The sequence below is a fragment of the Lagopus leucura genome, unplaced genomic scaffold, assembly GCF_019238085.1.
Source record: "Lagopus leucura isolate 7727_CA_CO unplaced genomic scaffold, USGS_WTPT01 Super-Scaffold_100036, whole genome shotgun sequence".
NCBI classification, from domain to species: Eukaryota; Metazoa; Chordata; class Aves; order Galliformes; family Phasianidae; genus Lagopus; species Lagopus leucura.
Genome location: NW_024962285.1, coordinates 670,878 through 695,632, shown reverse-complemented (window position 1 = coordinate 695,632; position 24,755 = coordinate 670,878). Strand labels below are relative to the sequence as shown.

The following is a 24,755-nucleotide window of genomic DNA, read 5'->3' as shown; positions in this document are numbered from 1 at the left end:
ATCCAAGGCCTAGCCTCCAGGGAAGTGCTACAGAAGCATTCAATATTTAAGGTTAATAAGGTTTGACCTAATGCAGATATCTCTAATTCCTTTGCAAAGATTTCATTTTTTATTTTTTTTTTAAATCTTGACTCTTCTTGTCAGGAGTTGAGGCAGTGGCATAGACAATGGTATTGAATGGCACCTGAGAGCACACGCATACATGCTGCAAACAACTGGAGTTTAACTATTTCCTCTGTAGCAAGAAGCATTGCAGGAGAATGTTTATCCTCTCTGTAGTATTTACTGGAGTGTTTTCATGAGATGCTGAAGAGGACCGGCCAATTTTCCAGTTGTTTCTGTTTCAGCAATTGCTATTCCTTGTTCTGGAAATAAAGTGGATAACTACAAAACAGATATTAATCTGACTCATTTTTAAATAAGCTGGAGAGTCAAAAAGAGGCAGAAAACTTGACCTGCTGTCAAGTTACAGTCACTTCTTGTTGCCAGCTGGAGAGAAGGGCTCCATAGCAAGCTGCTACAGAACGTCACTGAGTTATGAACAGCTGAGTAGATGAGTTACATTACTCACTCTGGCTGAAGATGTTTGCTGTGCTTTTACAAATCTGTTTGACAAAAGAGCCATTAGTATAAAATATTTTGTCTTTGTATGTCAGCATAAGTAGTGCAATCTCTGCCAAACATCCTTACAAAATGAATGGGATTTAAATGGCATAGTGACATTCTATGTCTTCTAAGGAGACAGAACAAACACAGACAACTGAGTTGTTTAATCCTGCTTGCCTTTTGGGTTTTCAATTATCTCCATTTATACGACTGCAAGGAAGAACTGTGCTGGAAACTTCCAGGTGTCTCTGGGTGAATTCAATTACTTCGACCATCACAACTGTTTTCCCATCACAAGAGGAGAAATGGAGGCAAATACTGGTACAGTTGCCTGCTGGGTAATGTATGTAATGCTATCAGGTACAGAGGAAACATAATTACAACACTGGATCCTTTGAATTTGACAATGAAAAGATTAAAAACCTTATGCTGTGTAGAACAGAAATTCTGTCCGTTTTTCCATGTAGTCAACAGACAGATTTTTGTATGGAATAAGCTGAATGTGCCTAAGCTGTTTGGACAGCTACTTCATCCTCCTAGATCTTCATCCTTCTAAACAAGTAACTCAGGACTTCAGCAGGTGACTACAGAGCAGATATGTTATGTGGCATTTCATTATCTGATTCACATCTGGATCCTGATCACAAAAGCTGTTGTGAGCAGGACAAAGGTTTAGCATCTTGGCATCTTTAATTTAAAAGTTGAGCAGATTACCATTACAAATTGAGTGGTTTACCATTTTCAGATTACCAGGAAAGCAAAGTACTGGAACAGATTGCTTGTAAATGCTGTGAATCCTACACTGTTGTCATGTTAACCATCAGGCTATGTCAGGAATCATTTATTTACAGCTGAGCTTGTATTAGAGCAGAAAAATGGATTAGATGACCTGTCAGCATCCTTTAAGCTCTTATTTCCTATGACTGTGCTTTCAATTTAGATATGTGAACAATAGAGATATGATTTAAAATAGCCTTGTGTATACTTTGATTATTCTGCATTGAAGTATGTCTTAAACAACAACTAATAAGCACACAAGGAGTTTAATTCCAGTCTAGGTTCTGTATTTTCCTCAATCAATACACATTTCCTTGTAACTCTCTTTTAAGATTGTTTTCTGACTTGTTCTCTTTAAAATATAATGATATATTTATTCGTCCTTGCAGCCAAAAATATTTTCCTGTTTCCCATGTAAAATGTAACTATAAGGAGTCATTTCCACTACTCTCTATGGAAGGCACAGTAGAAACTGGAGTGCATAGTGGGTTTATATCTTGCTGGGCTACTAAGGAAGGGAAACCAATGCCCTCTGCAAATCATTTTCAATATGTTATAGAATCACAGAATGGGTTGGGTTGGAGGGGACCTCAAAGCCCATGCAGTTCCAACCCCTACAATGGGCAGGGCTGCCAATCAGCAGATCAGGCTGCCCAGGGCCCCATTCAACCCGGCCTTGAGCACCTTGACAGATGAGGCACCCACATCTTCTCTGGGCAGTATGTTTCACCATCCTCACTGTGGAGAATTTCCTTCCTAACATCTAATCTAATTCTCTCCTCTTTTAGTTTCAAACTGTTCTCTCTTGTCCTATCACTATTTACCCATATAAAAAGTTATTTTTCCTCTTGTTTATAAGCTCCCTTTAAGTACTAGAAGGTTGCATCGACGTCTCCCTGCAGCCTTCTCTTCTCTAAACTAAACAAGCCCAGTTCCCTCAGCCTGTGCTCATAGAGAGGTGCTCCAGCCCTGTGGTCATTTTTATGGCCCTGCTCTGGATCTACTCCGCCATCTTCTTTGTGCAGGGGACCCCAGAACTGGATACAGTGCTGCAGCTGGGGCCTCGTGAGAGCAGAGCAGAAAGGAACAATCCCTTCACTCTCCCTCCTGCCACCTGATGATGGAACACAGGATACTGTTGGCCTTCTGGGCTGCAAGTGCTCCTGGTCTGTTGGTGTTGATTAAAAATAGTGCTTGGGGACATGGTTGTACCCCAAGGAAGACCTACAAGGCAAAAGATTTCCTCAGTTCCAAGCCCAGACCCATAATTCACATGAATCTGTAGAGCTTATGGTGCTCTTCTAGCAGTCCTAGGTGCTAAGGGACACAAGGCCCTCCATATCCTGTGTGCGATCTCCAAGTGCAGCTTGCAGCAGGGGGAGAGGTTCCCCAGCAGGCACGGGGTGCCGGCAGGATGCATGTCGCGTGAGGGGCGATCTTCCCGCCGTCCTTCCCCGTTTCCCAGTACTCATAAATAATCTCTGCGTGCCGCCCCTGCGCTGCAAGCCAGCCGCTGCATAGCGCGGCAGCCCTTATCAGCGCTGCCACCCGCCCCGGCTGGGGCAGAGGCGGTGTCCTGGGGAAGGAAGGGGTTGTGCCAGGGAAAGGGGGGAGGGGGAAGGGGGAAGAAGAGGGTTTTGCGGGCAAGGGCTCTTCGTTGGAGGGACGAAAGGGGCTTGGCTAGGGGCAAGCGATAAGGGTCGGGGGCAGGCGCTCGGCACAGTGCGGCGTTCTCGGCCGGGAGCAGCCGCCCTCTCCCTCCGCGCCGCGGGGGGATGCGGAGGCGCCGGGGCCGCGCGGCAGCGAGGGGCGTGAAGGCGGCGGGGACATGAATGCGGGGCGCGGCCGGGCCCTGGGGCCGCCGCCGCTACTGCTGGTGCTGGTGCTGGTGCTACCGCCGGGTGCGGGGCTGGAGGGTGAGTGCGGCCCGGCTCCAGAGAGAGCGGGGGGCTACAGAGGGGAAGGGGAGCACGGCTGGTGGGCAGCGGCGGTGGGAGCGCACCATTCTGAGGAGGGCGCTCCCATCTCTGATCGGAAGATAGAGGCGGCCTCAGAGAGCTCGCACCCGTGGCGGCTTCTAAGTTCGGTTTTGTAATCGGTGCTGAAAGAGTTTTGCACAAAAACGTGCATGAAAGCGGTGGCGTTGGGGTGGGAGCCGTCGTGCTCCCCGCGATTTCCGTCCGCCGTGGGGAAATCTCCGGTGAACATACCAGAGATTGGGGCACAGGGGCTAGCTGGCGTCGTCAGCTGCCTTCTGCCGTGCGGCATGTATTTGGAAACCGTGTAGAAACACACAATTTTGTAACGCGTGCGGTAAGATCTGCATTTTTTAAGTACCACAGCGTCCCTATCAGCCCTGCCCGCTGTAGGAAGGTGAGAAGGTGGCACCGCTGCGGCGGCGTCACGCTGCGCGCTGTGAGCGTGGCCAGGCTCTGCATTCAGCCGTCCGTTCTGGGACTGGTTGCTCGGAAGGCCCGTGTGTGCCTGAAGGTAGAGAGACGAAGTGGCAAGTAAGAGAGAGAAAGGCACAAAATGCCCCAAAAGCGTGACTGCAAGTGATTAGTTTTGTATGTTATTTTAGTTTATATATCCCTATCAAATTACACTACGTTAGGTTGTGTACAGTCGTTTTTATGAATGCCTTTCATGCCATGTATGTGTTGATAGTGTACGATACCACCAGTCTGACAGAGCCCAGGCACACTGAGGGATGGGGCTAGTGGGCATGGTGGGGTAGGCTGGTAATTGGGCTTAGTGATCTCAGTGGTCTTTTCCAACCCTAATATTCTATGATTCTGTTCTGTGCTTCTGTGAGTAAACAACAGAAACAAAATGAGTAGCTGGCATGGCCGCTATGGAAATACAGCAGGCTTGCTGTCCGGGAAGAGGTGGGTGAAGAAAACTGTTGCAGTTAGTTGTTTAATCCTTTTTTTCACAGAATCACACAGAATCACAGAATCACCCAGGTTGGAAGGGACCTCAAGGATCATGTAGTTCCAACCCCCCTGCCTAGCAGGGCCACCAAACATACACATTCAGATCAGGTTGCCCAGGACCCCGTCCAACCTGGCCTTAAACACGTCCAAGGACGGGGCATCCACAACCTCCCTGGGCAGCCCGTTCCAGGGCCTAACCACTCTCCTAGTAAAGAACTTCCCCCTAACATCCAACCTAAATCTTCCCTCCTTCAACTTAAAACCATTTCCCCTAGTCCTGCTGTTATCAGCCCTTTTGAAGAGTTTACTCCCCTCCTGGGTGTAGGTTCCCTTCAGGTATTGATAGGCTGCAATGAGGTCGCCCCGCAGCCTTCTCTTCTCCAGGCTGAACAAGCCCAACTCCCTCAGCCTGTCCTCATAGGGGAAGTGCTCCAGCCCCCTGACTTTTCTATGGTTTTCCTTCAAGTTTGAAAATGAATTAGGAGGATATGGGATTTTATTCTGTGTTCCAGAATCTGGATGGATTTTATTTACAGTTAAATAGTGTTCTAGTTACCCATTGCAGACCAGTTTCATAGCTGTTATTTTTGTTTTTAAAGTAATTTTTTTTCTTTTTGTTCTGGTCAGTTTCAAATGTCTGTGCAGCCTGCCACGTTCATGCTACATGTCACCAAATTGAAGGAAAAAGTGCCTGTATCTGTAACTATGGATTTGTGGGCAATGGAAGAACCCACTGCCAAGGTAGGCTGTGTCAGTAAAATGACAAGAAACTATTTAAAGCCCTAAAATGCCCTTTTTGGATAATCTTACTGAATTCCTCAAAATATGGTAAGGCCTTTGTCATTTTGTGGAGTGGTTTACTTTATATTTTTTGTCAGATCTCCAGCAAAAAAATAAAATAAAATAAAAAAGCATTCAGTTTGACTTCAGTATTCCTTTCAACATATGTATTCTTGAACTGAGAGCTAGACTATACAATAAAATCAGCATTCTTCACTGACTTTTTTCCTGTTGTTTCAGGATAATGGGTAATTAAAATTAAGTTTTGTAAGCCAAAAGCCTATTCTTAATAACAGTGTGAAAAAAGACATAGATTTATTATGTGTCAATGTTTTCTATGAGAAATGTGCCATGGTTTTTATAAGTATGGTTGATAACGCCCTTCTGGTACAATCTCACACAACAAATCAGTAGAGGGTGATGTCAAATCCTGTGTCTGAGTGGGTACAAGAGCTTACCACTGGGTAGAGGGAGGTCCTTCACCTCTGGTCTCCACTCCAGGAAGGAGGTGCAGGTGATATTCTAGTTTATAATCTCTCTCTAATGTTTGTAAACTTGCTTTTAGATAAAGACGAGTGTCAGATAGGAGCCAGCAAGATCTGTGGAAATCACACGCTGTGTCACAATACATATGGAAGTTTTTACTGCGTTTGCCTGGATGGATTCCGGGCCTCTAACAACAACAAGACATTTATTCCCAACGATGGCACCAACTGTACAGGTAGGCACAGGAATTTTATTGCAAAAGTCTTTCTTATCCCCATAGAGCTTACTACTGAAGCTGTATCAGACCACTTTCTGCTGTGTCATGCACTTCTTTGACACATAAACTCTAATAGCTATAAATTAGTTCAATTTTTCATTTTTTACTCTGCTATTATAAATTGTTGCTGCAAAATCCCACTCAAGAAATGAGTACCCCAGAAAAGAACATACATAAATGTAAGAAAATATGATGCTTATCTTTCCCTCTGAAATGTCATATTTTTGTTTAATGTGGGATGTTATTCGGTTCCTTGTTGCATGTATGAACTTGTTACTAAGGTATCTGCTGAAATGGGATTTCTGTGGGATTGCTGTAGCAGGAAATGCATCAGAAACTATTTGTCAGGTGAAATCGATCAGAAATCAACTTAAGTTCAGCTAACCATGGAATTCTGAGTCTCCTCCCAGATGCTTAGGTGCCAGGTGTGGTAAGGTCTTTTGTTTCCAAGAAGAGCCAACAGAAGATATGTAGAACCTTCCAGGGAAGTATGTGTTTGTTTTAAGCTCGAGTCCTATGGTGATTCATTAAAAAAGAAAAATCTGATATGAAGTGCATGTATTTTTTCTCTGAATTTTTAGATATAGATGAATGTGAAGAGCCTGGGCTGTGTGGTTACAATGCAAGGTGTGTCAACACTGAAGGAAGCTATGAATGTTACTGCAATGATGGTTATAAATTAGAAAATGGAGAGCGTTCTTTTCATCCAAATGCGAGCAGCACTTTGTGTAAAGGTGAGAGCCTTTGGATGCTGTTTGTGTAAGCAGATAAAATCAAACCTTTCCTGATGTAGTGTCACCTGCTGTGACCTGTGCTTCTCAGTCAGCAGACGGAAGCCCTCTCCACGGGCTCAATCTGCTGAGTGATGTTTTTTCCCCTTGGGTTCAACTTGTTCCTGTGATGCCTAGATGTTAGTGTCAGCATGGGACACGATTGCTGCAGACTCTCAGCAGCAGATCAGGTGTGCAGCACCATAGAAGCTGTAGTAATGCTATAAAGATGATGTAGTTAGTTTCTAAATAGGGAAGAAATATGGCATAACCATTTGCCAGTGTGATCACACTGCTTGCAGAGAAGGGAAGAGGGGGTAAATGGCTGGTGGGAAAGGTCAAGTGAGTAAAACAAGCCTGGAGAGAGGAATAAAAAAGCAATTGTTTACTCGTCTGTTGCACACTATGCCACCTCCCTGATTGAACTGATCTGCTATATTGCTGGGAGGGGGAAGAGAGGAAACAGCCTTTCAATTTGAAACTGTTCCACCTCCTTTCTTCCCTGGGGTGGATTTAATAGATGCAAAGGGCTATAGCAGTGCTACAGGTAGAAAGAGCTGCCTTGGTAACCTTTCCCTGTTGTTGCAAGAACCATTGGTGAAAATCTCAGCCTGGTTTGCCCAGTGTACCCGGATGAAGTGCTCCACTTTGTTTTGGTTACGTGCTGTGTTTTTTGTGCTGTGAAAGCTTCTGTCCCAATCTTTTGCAGAAATTAGGTGTGGCTCTCCTCCCGAAATGAGGCACGGCTACATTGTGGGGAACTACAGCCTGGTACCAGGAAGCACGGTTCACTACGAATGTGAAGAAGGGTTTTACAGCAGTGAGGGAAAGTCCTCGTACTGCACTGCAGACAGAGCCTGGGAGCCTGCCACTTTGAGCTGTAAAGGTAGAGTGAGTTTTTGTAGTTCTATATGCTTCTTGAATTCTCTGCTAAGGATTTAAATGGATGGTGAAGTGTGTTGGGTGAAATGCAGTAGACTTAAAAGAAGAAATTGTAGCTGTTTTGGTGTTTGTGAATTTGAATCTACTTCAAAATCAGTATGCCATATGTAGCATGAATAGTAAATTCCTGTTTCTGTCAGGATTCTTTATAAAGGTTTTTTGCAAGAGCAGCCTTATTTTTTAGTAATTATATAATAAAATTACATTACTTCTTGTTTTTATAATGACATCTTCAGTACTGGTCTTTACACTTTTAGAGATGCTGCAGTGTGTTCTTATGTCAGTGTCTGTCTAGAAAACCTCTACTTTGCTGTACTGGGAAAGGCCATGGAATTGGAAAACAGTGACCTCATAAGCAAAGACCCAATTTCTCAGATAGCTTTTGAGACTTTGTCTGAAAGTTGCAAAAGAGACTTCATACCACCCCTTATCTCCAGATAGCCTTCATGATGCTGGGAGCTTTTGTGTTAGCCAACACTTCCAGATCTCTCAAATGTGAAGTTTTCCCTGAGCTTCTTTAAGAGCTCAGTTTACTTTGGTATTGTTATCAACCATCTTGTTGAAATGCTGCTGCATACAGGTGTCTAGATTATTAGTAGCAGTTATTCCTGAGTAATAAAATACATGAACATTGAAAATAAAGGAATTTAAGTAATATTTTGGCCTTTTTTCCCCTGAAATAAGAACATGAATTAAAAAATTAAAAGGAAGTGCTTGATGTCATAGAAGCTTTCTGAAAGAAAACTTGTGGAGTGCAGCTCTTCTGAATTATTGATACTTTTTTTCAGTAGTACTTTTCAGTGATGTTTCTGTCATGTGATGTTTTGAATTTCTGCAGTCAAACAGGAGATCAGGCTGAAGTTTCTGAGCACCTCCAGTAGCTGAAATAACACACATAAAGCCCATGAGTTGGAAAGAAGTATTTCCCCTTTGCACTGCGAGGTCTTTTCCTGGATTTCAAGCAAGATTTCTCCTTTTCTGAATCCGACATGATTCTCTCATTTTTAATTGTCATTATTATTATATATCTGTAAAAGCACCTTTAAATAATTTTTAAGCTCTAGCAATTTCCCCGATGGGTTTTCATCATTGCTTACTGAAGACTTTCTCCTGGCCAGATGTAATGTCTTCTCAATCAGCAAAATCAACAAGTTTGTCTTTTATCTTCCTTCCTATGGTAATTTAGGCATTTATTTCATGTGACGATTACACTGGCCATTGGTGCTGGCCAGATGAAGGTGAGGCAGACATAACTCGCTTTGTTTGGAAGGTCTGGAGTAGATACAGCTCTGTCAGTTTCAGGAGGATGTCAGTGGGGAACTGAGGGAGAGCTGGACAACTGCAGGAGAAGAGAGTTAGTTGATAGTAATGAAACAAACTGACAAATGGAATGCAGCCATCCTGACTTCTGCTGTTGACTAACAGTTGATTTTCCTCTTCCTTTCTATCAATAGGTGTGGATTGTGGAGTTCCACCTTCTATCTTAAATGCACGTCAAGCCTCTCTAAGCGGGACCACGTATGGAAGTGAAGTTACTTACAATTGTGTTCATGGTTACTTTATTGCAAGTGGCAATCAGACTGCAGCGTGCAATGCCAAAGGGCAGTGGGATGGTGCTGATTTGGTGTGCAAAGGTAAATCAAATCTGCCTCCAGGTCAATAAGAATAGATACTGTTTCAGACAGCTCTATAAAGCAGCCATGCAGTCATCAGTTAGAGACAGCTTCATGTGGGGATGTGGTTTACACAGTTTTCTGGAAGACGAAGTGCAATCACAGAACAACAGCCATAGTTTAAGCAATTTCTTTTTCCTGTGTTGCTAATGAAGTTGCAATACATTTTTTAAAATTACTCTTATAATGGAGAAAGATATCTTAGTATTTTTTGCATGTTAGACTTTGGGATCTCCATGAGATGATAATTCACCCAAAATTGCTGCTAGCTTAGAATCTAACCCACGGTTGAAGCCCCTACTCAGAAATTGAACCATCACTAGCTGTTTGCCTTCCCTTAGAATTCCATGTTCAGATACCTTCCAGTTGCTAGCTGTGATTGCTTAATCTTGCAGTGTTATTTGATCAGAATCATGAATCATTTTGTTATGGTTTGAAGAATGTAGTCTACCAAGTTCCTTGTTAAGAGGAAACATAAGGGTACACTAAAAAATGTGCTTTAACCCCCTGAAATGTGGGTAAGTACAGTCTTTAGTCAGTTTTCTCACTGGCACAATTTTACTCACTCATTTACAACCAATTAATGTCACATCAGCTCAATGCAGCAAAGCCAGGTTTTTTCTTCATTGCAATCATAGTCTCCCTGCTATTAAAATCTTTCTTAATATTCTTGTCCAGGATTACCAACCTTAACTGAAGGTATTCCATCTTACACATGTGTGTATTTCTGCATCTCTGCCTTTCAATCTCATTACTGGATGGCTGTGTGCAGATAGCTGTAGTTATGGAGTGGTCCCATTTTTTGCCCCTCATCACATACTGCCCTTATGTAAGTTAAACATATTCTTTGCATGCAAACCAGCTATTCTAAATCTTTCAGTTGTTTTGTAACAGATGCATACGTTCATACACGTTGGCATATTAGAAGGTGGATGTATTCCACGCTGCAATTCATACAATTAACTGAGTAGAATTTTTGAATCACATAGGATTAAGCAGTTTAAAAGCACTTGTTTTCTGCATTTAAGTTATAATGAAGGTAAGATCTTTAATTTTTTCACTGCTTGTGTGTCAAAAAGAAAATGCAAAAGTGGGGATTCATGTTTATTAGTCAGAAATGGAATTTTAACCCCAAATAATTGTATTCCATTGATTCGGTGCTCTTTGTTCTTGCAGCTCCCTATTTTAATTATGAAACTCCTGAAAACAGTCGAGTAGATGAATTAATTTTTAAGTTCACCACCATATATTTACAGTTACCTCTTTAGAAGTCTGAATAATTCATTAATTTTCTCCCCAAGAAATAGTTTCTACTTGTCCTTGATTAAGGGCAGCTTCTGCCTTTCTACACAGTTCAAATTAAGTCCACTGGCAGGGGATGTAACCCTGTTATTGCTATTACTTTTTTGACCATCTGTAATTCTTCAGCTCTGTTGTTGCTAGTGATGGGTATGGTGAGAAATAAATAACTTGTGGTGGATAAGAGTTTCTAAAGTTTCTAAAGTGGTTAAGTTCTGAAGACTTTCTTAGTTACTAAAAATTTGCATTGTTCTCCATTTCTAAACAGGATGCTGTTTTATGTTATGATTAGTCTTGAAGAATAAATGTTTCATTCTTCCAGAAACTTCTCAGTCATGAGATTCCAGGTTCTAGAAATCTAACCTGACTAGTAGAAATCACTAGGAAATAATAAAAAAAAAAGTGAAGTGTTATTTGCTGGGGTGATTCACATCTTTTGCTTAAACTCTTTGACACGCCTTGCCTGTTTCCATTTGCAGGCTTTGTTATCATGTGTTTTTTTTTTTGTTTTTTTTTTTTTCTGTTCCAGAAATAGATTGTGGCAAACCTTTGCTGATTCCACACACAGAAATATTCTGGGACAATTCTACCACTCTACTGAGCAGAGTGTTCTATAAATGTAAAGAAGGATATTATTTCAATGGAGAGAGGAATTTTTCAGAATGCACGCTGGACCAGAAGTGGGAGAGTATTACATACATATGCAAAGGTAAATATTACTGTAGGAAATTCCTGTGGGGTGTGCTATTTAAATAGTTCCTAATTCCTGTTCCTGAGGTAGGGTTGATGGAAGGCAAGAAATCCCTTTGTAATTTGCCATACATAGAACATGGTAGTACTCTCTGATGGAAGTCAAGAAAGACAATGTTAAACATACAGCAGTTTCTAGTGGAGTTTCATAGTTAGATCTTTATGTAACTGCCTTGCTTTTTATTTCAAACAGGAAGGGACTAACACAACTAAGATCCTCAGCATTAAAGACAGGAAACAGTAGAGAAGGTGGGATTTAATACTGCTCTGCTGTGGGCCTGATACTGTCGTTGCAGTGGACATTACAGTAGAGCTGGTGGAATTCAGAGGTCCTTTCTCTTCTTCCCCCCTAGTACCCAGAATAAATTTGGTTTGGGGTTGTCTTTTCAGCCAGATCTGTTTCTCTGAATTTCAGTTGAAGAGGATTTTCTTTCAAAAGAATGAGTGCTGAGAAAGGAGATTTGTGAGGAAGGTGCTGTCTGTATTACATGGTCTTGGAAACAGGACGTAATGACATTTTAGTAACAGTTAAGAATTCGCAGGTGTTTGGCAGTTGTGCTCCTCAAGTGTTGCTCTCTGTGTGGAAAGCAGGGTCGTGTGGTATCTTTGTGACAGTCCAGCTCTTCTTTCTAAGTAGCAGTGCTGTCTTTTGCAGATGACAATGCTGCTCTAGCTTTATTTCCTCCACATGTTTTCCAGAAGGACTGGAAGTGTGCCTTTGACTGTTGCTACTTCACAGACCAAATCTTTAGCACTGCCACTTGATACCTCTGTTGCCTCACCTGATGTCTTGGGCATTCACTGGGGATGTGAACCATGTGACATCACATAAAATCAGCACACAGAAAAACAGTTCCCTCACTTTTTATAGTGCCCTTGTGGAAAATGGAATGGCTGTTGCTTAGAATTCACAGTTTGATTTAGACAATTTGCACGGCTCTGGTTTATGGGTTGGTTTTGAAGGGAGCATTGTGTGGACTGGGTAGGTTAATCAGGTGGATAAGATTCTGTGATGCCAAGAGGTACTTCCAGCGCTGTGAAGCTTTGAAGGGCCCAAACCTGCAGTGCACTGTGAATTTCAGCAGGGGCTTTGTGGGAGCCAGTAGGGTGGACTCCAGCTCTAGCTGTTAGGTTAGACAGCAAAAAAAGGTTGTAGGTATGAACAAGCGGAATGGAAAGCCTTTGTTGTTTTTTTTTTTAATAAACTAACTAGCCTAGGCTCATCTGAAACAGAAATTATGAATGAGAAATTAATACAAAGGTTTTCAACCGCTAGTAGTATGTTTTTAATATTCATTAGCAGTAATGGGAGATAAAATTTCAATGATTGTGTCTCTCAGATGTGTATGACCTTGAAAGTGTGCTTGATTAATTGGTATTGTCTCATTATAATGAAAGAAAATCATGCAGCATTCCAAAATAAATTCTGTTATAACAATAAGAAAAACATTTCTCTTTTTCTACTGTCTAGAAAACCTCATTAGAAGTAAGGAAAAAGTTAAGAAATTCCCCCAAGCATCTTCCTATTGACCAATAATGTCTCAGTCAGCCACTGCGATGGAATGCCCTTTATTTGCATTCCTTTTTGACTGAAATCCCTGGAGTCTGTGTTTGTGAACACTTCATAGTATCTACTTTAAATATTTTAAAAATTGCTTTTAAAAATTAATTTTACTTAGAGATGCTGATTGGAATGAGCCATCAGCAATGAAATCTGGCAGTAGTCAGCTGAAGCACAGTCTGTCTTTTCTAACCTTTGATGTGAACTCAAGAGACTGAAGATCAGAGAACTTATCAGCAGTTAATTGGGGGGTTGGACTTGATCTCTGGAGGTCCCTTCCAACCCCTACAATTCTGTGAACTTCTGTGAATTACTCACTGTCCAGCATGATGAATATGTAAGTATGGACATCCTGTACAGCTTGTTCTGGAAAAGGTTATTTTTCTTCTGTGGAGCAGGAATCTGTGGTTTCATTTATTTTTGTTACAGGAAATTACTTGGCAAATTTGGGATCTTCTACTGAGAGGGAAAATAAGATACTCTTGTGGGAATAATATTTTAGTTTGTTTCAGGGAAGAGATGTAGGAGTAGCATGCTGTAGCATGCAGCAGTGGAATAGAAGGTAGTTTACAACAAGAAGCTTTGTTTTCTGCTTGTTGTGAATTTTGGAGAAGAAATTGTCAAGCCTGAGCTGGTTTTGGTAGTAATGTTTATCTCATCTAGACCGATTGTTCTAGGCATGAGCACCAAGTGTTACATATAGTATGTTTGCATTCTTTATTAAATGGAAATTCATAAAATCAGTCCTTCCCACTCTTTTTTTTCTTGTTGAGTGGGTTCACTGTAGCTGTGAGGATTGGTTATATCTGAGATGTTTTCTCCTGAATCTGCACTTGCAAAGGGCACAGTGTGCAGTGTGTGTCCCAAGACATTGCCAAGTTTCTAGGGGTAACTTTTATTTGATAAGGATGGGGAGAGGTGTTGGAGCATATTTGAAATGAAAGATTAAATTGAGTTGGTTCTGTCTTTTAGCAAGCTTGGATACAAGTGCTTCTTAATTAAATGTCAGGAAGGACTGTGACAGTGATGTAAAAACTTTTCCTCTCCTTATATGTGTGTGGATATGCTCATACGTACACCCACACATCCAACCTAACTTTTGAGACCTTGCCTCTTGAACACGCAGGGCACATTAAAAGTAACTGTGTTGAACTGGCTTCATGTGCAGAAGAGAGAGTGTCTGGAGCACTTTTGTATGACAATTGGACAAAGTTTATGATATTTTTGAGGAAAATGGTCCCTTTGCCTATTGAAGCTGTCTTGATTCTGTTTGCAGAGTCCTCTTTTCCCCTTCTTCCTATTTCCTACCCCGAAAAGATATCCCTGTCATGGAGAGTTTTCACTTATTAGCTGATCTTCCTGTAAGAATTTGCCTTTGCTCTGGCTACAACCACATATAGAATCATAGAATCACCAAATCACCAAGGCTGGGAAAGACTTCCAAGATCACGGAGTCCAACCATCCACTTAGCACCAATATTTCTCCACTAAACCATGTCCCTTAGTACCACATCTAAGTGTTTCTTGCACACCTCCATGGACAGTGATTCCACCACATCCATGGGCAGTCCATTCCAGTGACTAACCACTCTTATGGAGAAGAAATTTTTTCTAATATCCAACCTGATCTTCCCCCTAGCTCAACTTGCAGCCGTTCCCTCTTGTTCCATTGCTGTTACCCAGGAGAAAAGGTTGACCCCCGCCCTGTCCATGTCCCTGTGTAGGGCCTTCCTACCCCCAGGCAGATCAACTCTTCCTCCCACCTTGCTGTCATCTGCAAACTGCTCCTCATTATTCTGGACCCAGAAGATTGCTTCTCTATGCTTGTCTTATGCTGTGTGTATCTCTATGTGAGTGTATTCTGAGTGTAACTCTATGCTTAGCGTCTGTTGATGTGGGTGGTGACAATAAGAGATCTAAGAAAGGAAGTCAGTTTACCCAATTTCCTTATTTTTATCCAGTGAAAAGAAAAGTTTGTATTAAATAATAGCTTCTCAGTATTTAAATAAGTTTCCAGTATCCCCATTCACTGTATTTTTAGAAATGCATTTACTAAAGCTTTTTTGGATGTGTTAAATGAAATATTGTCCCTGCAATGGAAGCAGCTGCTGGGCATGGGAAGGAAAAATAAATGAGCATGTAAGAAGAATGGATCTGACCTGTGTGGGAAGGTGATGCACATTCCTTGCAGAGCATTCCAAAACTCAGGCAGTAGGAAATAGCTGCTGGTAGTCAAAAGGGAAATCTGACCCCTGTTTTCCCCATACTGCCAAGTCTGACAGCATAGATTTTTTTAATGATTGGTTGTGAGAACCTCCCAGAGTAGAGACAGGCTGTACAGGCTGTCAGTGGTTTGTAGGCTTTTGTGCTCAGGGGAAAAGGTGATTCAGTCCTAACGTACTGTGAACCTGGAACTTAAAATGGAGCTTCTCCTCTTCCATACCAGCATGCATTGTATCTGATCCTGATGTTGGAGTTTCTTTTGTGTCTTAACTTCACATGTACGTGCATACTCTTTTTTACAGTGCTTCCTACTCAATACGTTATGAATTCTCTCTTTGTCTAAAGATTAATTTTATGTTTCAGAACGTTTCGTTCTTCTGTGATGTGGCTCCCAATCTACAAATAGGGATTAGCTGCATGTCTTGACTTCTGAAACTTGAATGTTATGAATATGGTTATGTCCCAAAGGTCTATTGCGTGCCAACACTGAAAATCTTATGGGATGGCATATATTTGCTGATTTCTTATAAATGCTTCTTTAGAGTTGTGAAGGTGTAGAAGGAAGAGCAGCTTAATGAAGCAGTCCAGAGAAGGCATGACAGATTTTCCATACCTGTGTACTTTAAACCCTCTCAGTTGCATGGATATTATCTTTTCAGCTGTAAAATAAAGATGGTCCTGCCCTGTTTTTCCACATTTAGATTTTACTCCTGATTTCATAGAATTATAGAATCATTTGTGTTGGAGGGGACCCTTAAAGACCATCTGGTCCACCTCTCCTGCAGTGAACAGAGACGGCTACAGCTCCGTCAGGTGCTCAGAGCCCAGTCCAGCCTGACCTTGTTCTACACTTTTTTCCAAGGTTTTTTTTCAATATGGAAGTACTAATTTCCTTTTCTGTGGTGTTTTAGTAGATCACTTTTTCATTTGGAGTTGTTTTTTGTTTGCTTTCACTTTCCCTTTTTCTCCTGTGTTTTGTCCTTATTCTCACTGGCTGATTTTCCCTCTAGCTAGATGTCAGTTCTTGCATTTTCAATTGTACAATAAAGAGATGATACAGAAAGACAGCTGGGATGTCTCTCTGTTGGTAGTGTCAGTAATTTCCACACATCAGTGAATGGTTTAAATATCATTCTCCTCCTAATTTTTATTCCCAGCCATGTGCAAGTAATTCATGCCAGGAGATACAATCTTAATAGAAAAGGTGTCACTCACATCTGTAGGCACTGATTCGAAACACATGGTTCTGTAGGAGTAAGAACCCCATCAAACAATTAAAATAATTATAGTCATCAATGAACAGGACCTGATTGGCCTGAGTTCTTACAAAGGGCTAATTGGATATGTCAAATCCAGATGTGTGGCAATCAGATAATTTCTTTAACTGCCTAGAAAAACACAGGTGGAGTCTGTTTTGGGAGGTGCTGCTCCTTAGATCAAAGCGATGCACAGCCCAGCGGCCTGTAAATAAAGTAAAATGTAAATGGACTATAGCTTTTTGCTCAGTAGAACTGTTTAGACTTTTGTTTGAAACCAGCTTTTGATGGCAAACGGTAGTCTACAGAACCTCTTTCACCTGTGGAGTAGATAATGTGAATTTCTAGTCCCAGTCCAGGTAATCCCATCTAATCTCACACTACTGATTGATATGTCTTTCGACTGTAAAAAGGCTTACAGCTGTATCTCTTTTATGTGTTTGTTAGTCTTAATCAGTACATGAAATACTCTGCATGTGATTGTTTTCTGGTAACATTTTTAGACCAAAGAAGCAGTAAATCATTAGCTATCTGTCTCCTTCTTATATGGCTGTCTCTGGCTACAGTCTTGCTGTTTTTTGTGGATTTTCTTTGTGTAAACTTCAGGGCAGAAGGTGAAAACCTGCTAAAATTTGTAATCTTAATTAAACTGGATGCAAGAATGAGCAAACCTCTCAAAAACAACATGCTACCTTTCAAGATAGGTACAGATGCTGAGGGTATCTCTTTCTAGAATAAATTCTGTGTATATCTGCAAAAAGTACCATGGAAGATGGGTTTGCCTGTACGCAGTGGAACAGGTGCCTTGAAGCAGGTTGAGCAAAAGTCCCTTTTGAAGTGTTGTTTGTCTGAACATGTGTGTAATGCATGTTAGTAACAGGCAGCATCTGCAGCACCTTTCACAGGTTTCACACAGCTAAAAATGAAAAGCATCTGAAAAAAGGAAGACGACATTCAGAGTGAGTGTGAGAAACAACCTGTGCATCCACATGCCTATATGGATGTTCCTTTAGCTACCTGCAAAAGGCAGAATGGTAGGCTGGAGCTGGTTCTGATTGCATGCTGGTAAATGTCTTTTTTTTTTTATCAAGCAAGTTCAGGAGTACCTCTCTGGTAAAATGTATCTCAGGCTCACCTCAGTAGCAGTCAAGTGCTTTTTCAGCTGAGGACTAATGGAGGCTATATCTGAAAGACATCATGTGATTTTAATGGCTGTTCAGGCATACATTGTCTACCTATTATGTTTCGCTCAGATTCTGCAAATAACAGTGGAGCACTGGGACCTGAACTGATGGAGGCTGAGGACGTAAGGGTGCATCAGCACTGGGTTGCAGAAGGTCAGCGTGACAGTGCAGATGTTTACATACTGGCTGTGATTAATATGAAGGTTTTTTTCTGTGCACTCAAGCACAGAGATAAACTCTTCTTCCTAGCAGAGCTTTTTAAAATGGAATAAAGAAGGCACTGACCTTCACTTCTTTTTCTCAGAATCTGTTTCTGTAGTTTTCCTAGCTTGATTTCTCCCTCTGTGCGCTTGCTGCACTGCTGAATCACTCCGTTGCTTGCTTTTTGTGTTCTCCCACTTGTGTTCTGTTGACCAGCATCTGCCTTTCCTGGAAGCTGTCCGCCAGGTGTTTTTTTCCACACTCTTGCCCTGATGCCCAGCCACTTGCGTGCTGTTTTAGGACCCTTTCCTTTGGGATGGGATGGGTGTTGTGGAGGTAAACTGGATGCCATTTGAGCAACAGTGGCATCCAATGGCCTAACTGGCCAATCACAAGTTGAAATTTTTAGTGCATGTGAAAAGTATGCCAGCTATACTATGGGCATATGATAAATGCATGGTGGCCTTGTCCTTTGGAAAAGTGCAGAACTCTTGACAGTACAGACAGATGTAGCTACAGAAAAGAAAAAAGAAAAAAAAAGTGCTACTAATGTTTGCTTCCTTCCAAGGAGGCCACTGTACAAGGTAAGTTTCCTTGCCTGAATGCCTTGCACTGTAAATTTTTTACTGTCTTCCTGAGTAATTTCAGAGATTGTTTTTTTTTAGTCCCTTCTTGTTTTGAATTTTCATTTGCATATAAGTAGAATCGTAGAATCATAGAACTGCTCAGGTTGAAAAAGTCTTAAAGATCAAGTCCAACTGCAGCCTTACCATAGTCCCCTAAAACCCTCCACTAAATCAGTGTTTTTCCTCCTGCTATACTCCCTAATGGGTGATCACTGCCACGCAGTTTTCAGTAGAAGTGATTTACTGAATTTAAGTGCTTCATTTAAAAAATGCTTGATTTAAAAAAAAAAAAATAATAATACAATAACTGGACGTGTTCTTTTATTCTGTGTTAGGGCAGCAGCATTAATACCCTGAAATTTCTAGGCATTGCTGTGAAACAAATAATAGGAATAAACATTTAAATGCAATGAATCACACAGCCAACTGTAAGGAAATTGTTGTGGGGATGGCATGCATGTTTTCTTCTTCTTCTGTTCTGCAGGAGAGGAAATTTTCAACAGCAATTTGGTATTTAACGACAGCCTGGAATGGGGGCATTAAAAAGAGATAGTGGGTAGAAAAACTGATCTAATGAGTGAGGCATCTGTTTGCTAGATACTTGGAGATGTTCTTGGCATTATTTGAAAATAGTTTTGTGGCAGCTTTAATTAAAAAAAAAAATTAAGAAATCAAAGGTTGTACTTAAGCGCTTAAACTGTTACACTTCAGTTATAAATAGCAGCTTCAGTACAGGAAATTGGGGGATTTATCTCTGTTTTCATTTATTTCAGTGACAGATTAATGTCTGTTTGCAACAAAGGACCCCATGAAATGAAGTGGACGTACAGAGGAGTAGCCTGCCTTTACACCAGGGCATTACACCAACTTCTTCATGAATATTTCTGAAGAATCAACCAAGGCTATCAATAAATCCACTTTGTGCTTTCAGTAGCTAGTAAGGGCATCTTAGCTTAGAATCAGCATGAGCTTGGATTTGTACAACCTTATTCATGTAGTAGATCTGATAAGAAAATACGGCAGTATTTTGCAGTGACGTATTTGAAGGCTTGTGAAGGCAAGGAGAGGATCAAATACCTTCCCTGTCAATGCAAACTGTGTCCAGAAGGAGATGTATTCTTAGCTCTGGGAGGATATTTGATTATCTTGTCATGTGAAGGCAACTGCTCTGTGTCTGATGACAGCAGTGAGAGAACTGACTATAAAAAGAATGGATGAGTAGATCATTCTGGCCATGCTTTTTCTCTGAGACACAAACCAACTCTGAGTTTCCAAATGAACACAGGTGACACAGAGGACTCTACTGTTGGTTGTTACAGCTGTACTCGCTGCATATTTCGTTCTGTGCACTTTTTTCTTTTAACCTAATGAAAGTCTGAAAAGTTGCTAGTATGGCTGTGTCATTTAATTGTTTATTATAGCTTGTTAAAAAGAAAGCCCAAGCAAACAGTGAACAAAGACATTCATTCAGATAAAGAAACCTTTTCTCCAGAAGCTTTCTTAAAATTCATATTGTTGTATTCAGAGAAGCGTTGTTTTGTTTTCTAGAGTTTGTTTGTTTTTAAGTTGGCTTATCAGTACCCCTTTTACTTGTGAACAGATCTTTTAAGTCTTTACAGACTTTTTTGTTTGCTGTCTAATGCAATTTCTAATGCATGAGATTCAGTGGTCTACAAAGTCTTCAGGTTCATTTGTGAATGGCTCATGCATAAAAAGACAGATCACTGCATCTCATGAGATCCAGATGCTGGCAGCCAAGTTCGAGGAGAATATAGAACAGGTGGCATTAGTTGTGGAACTGGGGCATTGTTTCTTGCTCTTTGTTTCTACTAGCACAAGCACAAATTAATGAATGTTTCTGATGAGGAATACATACTGATGGTATGAGTGTAATGTATTATGACTAGGAGGAGCAACCAAAGCAGGGCAGAATCTCTCTGATCAGTTGTTCTTTCATCTGGGTTGGTCACCCAGAGGTCTGATGGGTTGAATGACTTAGTTCTTTGCAGACAAGAAACTGTACCGTTGCCTTAATCTGAAAAGCTGTTAGGATTAAAATTATTCTACATTAAAATGCAAACTTAATGAAGTATTTTTGTTCTCCTTATTCGTGGTACTTTACATGATGTTGGCTCTGTGTTTAAAGACTTTGCAGCCATTTAGATCAGAATGCGCTTTTTCTCTTAACCTTGTATTTTGATTTTAGGAGCTACCACATTAAGGCAAAGCTTGCCACCCAATTTCTGCCTGCTTTGTTTTATTTACCCTTTGTGAAAGGAACTGGGAAAGTGCAGAAATAAACTGCAGCTCCAAATGTATAAAGGTCTGTGTGAGAAATAATAATATTTCTGTTCTGTGTTTTTGCACACAGAGGAGGAATTGTTCAGTAATTTGACCGTATTCAATGAAACTTGTGTGAAATGGCAAATGAGAACTGGAAGACTGGGAGTGCAGAAAACTTACACAGTAAGTGGGGTGGTATTTGAGGCTGAGAGAAGCCTTGTTCTAGTTAATTTTTGTGAGTCATTACTGGAGATCACTTCAGTGGGCATTGTTTATATGCTGAGTTTTTGGCTCGCTCTTCCCAGTGAGCCACACAGAAACTTGAACGTGACTGGTCTAGGAAGGAAACATATACCTGTCCTAATGTTAGTTGAAAGACTTAAGAGCTGTTGGATCCAGATCCTGTAAAGCATCTTTATACCTGCTTAAAACTACAGGAACCATTTCAGCACAAGTTCGTGTTTTAGTGGAATTCCATTGCAGAGCATTGACAGAGAAAACACTGCGGTTTGCTCTCTGTCCCTATCTGTGATGTAAACATTTCAAGCAAGCAGCATATCACTTGTAGATATGGGATGTAACCTGTTTCAGAAACACAAGGTAGGTAGATATGCTGTACTTTGCTCAAAAGATTTGACCATGTTATCATTTGAATATTCTTAGAACTGTTTTTCTTGGAAATTGAAAATAACATTTATAATTTCTATTGTTTGCCACCTGTAAACCTAAGAATAAAAGCTAAAGTACAGATTCTTAAAAACAAGTCGTTCAACCAATAATTATTCAAATCCAAAATGATGCAACAAGAATTCTTGTGTTTTGGGAATACAAACAAATCAGGAGAGGTCGTTTTTTGAAATGAATGAAAATATAAAAAATGAAAAAGGATGAGGAAATTAATGCGGAAAAGCATTTCAAGGTAGGGTGATAATTTTGGAAAACAACGTTTCTCCTGCTGCATTATAAACCAGTGCTGTTTTAGTTTGAGTGCTTTCGTTGAGCACCGCTGAGATGGAGAAAAACAAGTTCCAAATTACCTTAATAGTTCAAAGCAAATGTTTTTCATTGTACCCTGTGGTACTGGCGAACTGTGGATCTCTGAGGTAATATGATCTGTATATTTGCTGCTGCCTGAAATCCGCTCTCAGTGGGACATTTCAGAGTGGTAAAACTTGGGACAACACATAGATGCAGTAAAGTTCCAAACGCTGTCTGGACTGGACTGCCTTGAGCTCAGCTAGATATGCTTCATCTATCCCTTCCCCTCAAACAAATACCAGATTTTACTTCACAGTGCTGGGAATGTCAGCAGAAATATTGTCTTTTACTGTTATGTAGCCTTAATGCTGCTTCTCTAGGGCAAGGATGAAAAAATACGGACAAAACAGAAAGTAGTGACTAGATTCATGCATGCTCTGCATTTAGTTACAATTAACTTTTTGTGTTGGTTGTGGCTTTGGAATCTATGTTAAAGATTCCTTATATTTGTAGTAGAAATAAACAGGATGTATTTTTAACAGCCAGAAGAGATTAAAAGTCTAATTTAGTAACAGAACCATCTCACTGAATTAAAGTAGTTGGTTACAAGGTTCTTTTTCATTTGAGCTGATATTCTAAAATAGGTGACAGCTGGATTCTTTAGGCTTATTTGAATTGATATTCTGAATTTTGAAGAGCCACAACCTTTTGCAAAACTATTTTTGTTAACCCTTCAACAGTTTCATATTCTTGGCCGAAGATGGGATGAAAAGACATTCTCAGAAGATGTGATACTTAACGTCACTACGAGTGAAGATAATCCAAAGGTGTGTTTAGACCTCAACTCTGGCAGTAACTACGTGGTGAATATTACTACCATCTCTTCCACAGACATACCTGTTTCAGTTACAGTAGCAGTTCAAACAAAGGGTAGGTTCTGTTTTGTATTCACTGTGCTTCTAGAAGAATTTATTCTGGTGCAGAGGTAACTGTTGGGTCATTCTTGATGCTCACTACAGAAATGTAGCCACCGTCGCCACCATCTTTTTCTGCAGGTGCTTTTCTTTATGCTCGCTTTAGTCACTGAATCTGTACTCACAGCTGTGACAGTAGGTGCCCTGCAGAAAAAATGGGAAACAATGCTTTTTCAGAATTTGCCTTTAGCCTTTGGCAGGATTGATACAGTGGCACTGCTAGCTACATGCTAGGATATCAGACTATAGCACGGTGCTTACTGTTTTCCATTCCTTGTCTTTATAACCAGTTCTGTGGGAGAATTCACTGTGGCAGAGCTGTGTGATATTGATCTAAGTGACGTGAGCATTACAGATAACATCCTTATGCTTAGTGCTGATGAGAAATGTTCTGGCAGCTTTAACTGCTAAAGGCATGTTCTAACTGCAGGGTTCTGTTGGACATGGAAATGTGAAGCTTGCCTTCTGATATTTTAGTTGTAAGGGGACAGATGTTGAGAAATGAATGTCTAGGGGTTTTGGCTCATTAAAGATTTAAAAAAAAAAAAAAAAGAGGTTCTGTCTCCTACTCAGAAGGATATTAGAAGTAGATCCTTCTTTATTTTCATCTACTTGCATTCAAATTGTTGAGGAACGTGAAGTCCCTGTGATAAGTTTATCTCTGTTATTATTTATTTCTACAGTAAAGGAAGCTTTCAATAATGTGTTAATTTTTAATGATACCTGTTTGAAGTGGCGGAGAAATGTAAGGGGAGCTGATATGGAAGACAGATATTTAGTAAGTAATAATCTGTATTTTGAATCTAAGACGCTTTTCCCTGTCTAGGAAACAGTGTTTGTTAATCATATATGTGAATAACCTGCAGTTTTTCCGGTTCTTGTCACTTGTTCCTTTTCTATTGCTGTCTCTCATAAAAAGCTTCATAGCAACCTTCAAAATAGAAATAAACCACTTTTTTTCTTGCTTACTGTTTCCCCTGTTTTACAGTTCCTTATCTGTACTTCCCCTGTCTATGCCTTTTGCCTCAAGTGACTGTACCTTCAGCTTTGTCCGCTCCGGCCCCAGACAAGGCTGTTCCCATTGCAGGCAGTACGCTCTGCCTTGTGACGTCACTACAGGCTTCCTTTTGTCCAACAAGGCTTTTCTTTGTGAACTGTCTCTACCAGAACTCAGACCACCTGCTGTTGTCTCAAACCTCCATGCCTCCATGTTCTAAGTGGTACTCATTGATTATCCAAAGGCATAAGATGCATTTAAAGGACTATCAGCAGGAACAAAATACATCAAGCAGTTCAGAATGATCAGAAAAAGCCTTAAGTTAATAATTTCGTTATCATTTGGGATATCAACAAGAAAATAACCACTCCAAAAATCCAACTGAAATAAGAACAGTGGATCTGTAAGTTTTCCTGGAGCCACAGCTGTTTGTCAGAACATCCTGGAGGGCATTTGGCATTTTCACATAGGTCAGAGTTGCTTGATTTTCACTTTTTCCTCATTGTTAAACCATATGTGCGTGTGAACTTACTTTTGTAATTCATCACTTTGCACCGTGAAAGTATAGTGGCATTGTAAGTGCACCATTACCAGAAGCCTGTATGTTAGGAAGCAAGAGAGACTTGTGGGAGGTTATGGACCTAGTAGAAAATAGGAAAGACAGACTAGGAGAAGAAGTGGAAACAATGTCAGAGATGACTGCAGAGGGACTGCACTTGTCAGATTTTCTACACGTACGAACTGCCAGCAATTTTGGCACTCTATTCAATGATGTGTTTTTTGTGCTATTCCTTCTAAATTAAAGTGTGACATGAATAAATGTAAGTAATATATTAAAACATTACAATTTGCATGCTGTGATTGTTTGGTTACAGTTTCACGTGCAAGGCCAGCGTTGGTATCAGAAGGAGTTCTTGCATGAAATGACCTTCAACCTTACCACACGCAAGCAGGCTCCAGAAGTTTGTTTTGATTTGCAGCCAGGCACCAATTACTCCATTAATATTTCTATGGTAGCTTTGAATTTTTCACTGCTGGTTTCCATGACAACGCAAATCACAGGTAGGTCCTGCCATTTATTTTTTATGTTTTCAACAGAACTTATTAGGTATGAGAGATGCAGGTGAAATAGCCTGGTTCATCTCCGTGTTGAATGGTGGGCTATCAAAAGGGCTC

The 24,755-nt window shown here is 40.7% G+C and overlaps 1 protein-coding gene across 1 annotated transcript in view; it reads left to right on the top strand.

Moving 5' to 3' along the window:
- Positions 1-3,211: 3,211 nt before the first annotated feature.
- Positions 3,212-24,755, top strand: part of SUSD1 (sushi domain containing 1) — a 38,673-nt gene continuing 17,129 nt past the window's right edge. The window contains exons 1-11 of the mRNA XM_042882940.1: positions 3,212-3,299; positions 4,947-5,060; positions 5,665-5,820; positions 6,444-6,596; positions 7,342-7,518; positions 9,029-9,208; positions 11,076-11,255; positions 20,719-20,813; positions 22,349-22,538; positions 23,266-23,360; positions 24,455-24,641. Coding sequence (XP_042738874.1) covers positions 3,212-3,299; positions 4,947-5,060; positions 5,665-5,820; positions 6,444-6,596; positions 7,342-7,518; positions 9,029-9,208; positions 11,076-11,255; positions 20,719-20,813; positions 22,349-22,538; positions 23,266-23,360; positions 24,455-24,641 — 1,615 coding nt within the window. The remainder of the gene's footprint in view (positions 3,300-4,946; positions 5,061-5,664; positions 5,821-6,443; positions 6,597-7,341; positions 7,519-9,028; positions 9,209-11,075; positions 11,256-20,718; positions 20,814-22,348; positions 22,539-23,265; positions 23,361-24,454; positions 24,642-24,755) is intronic.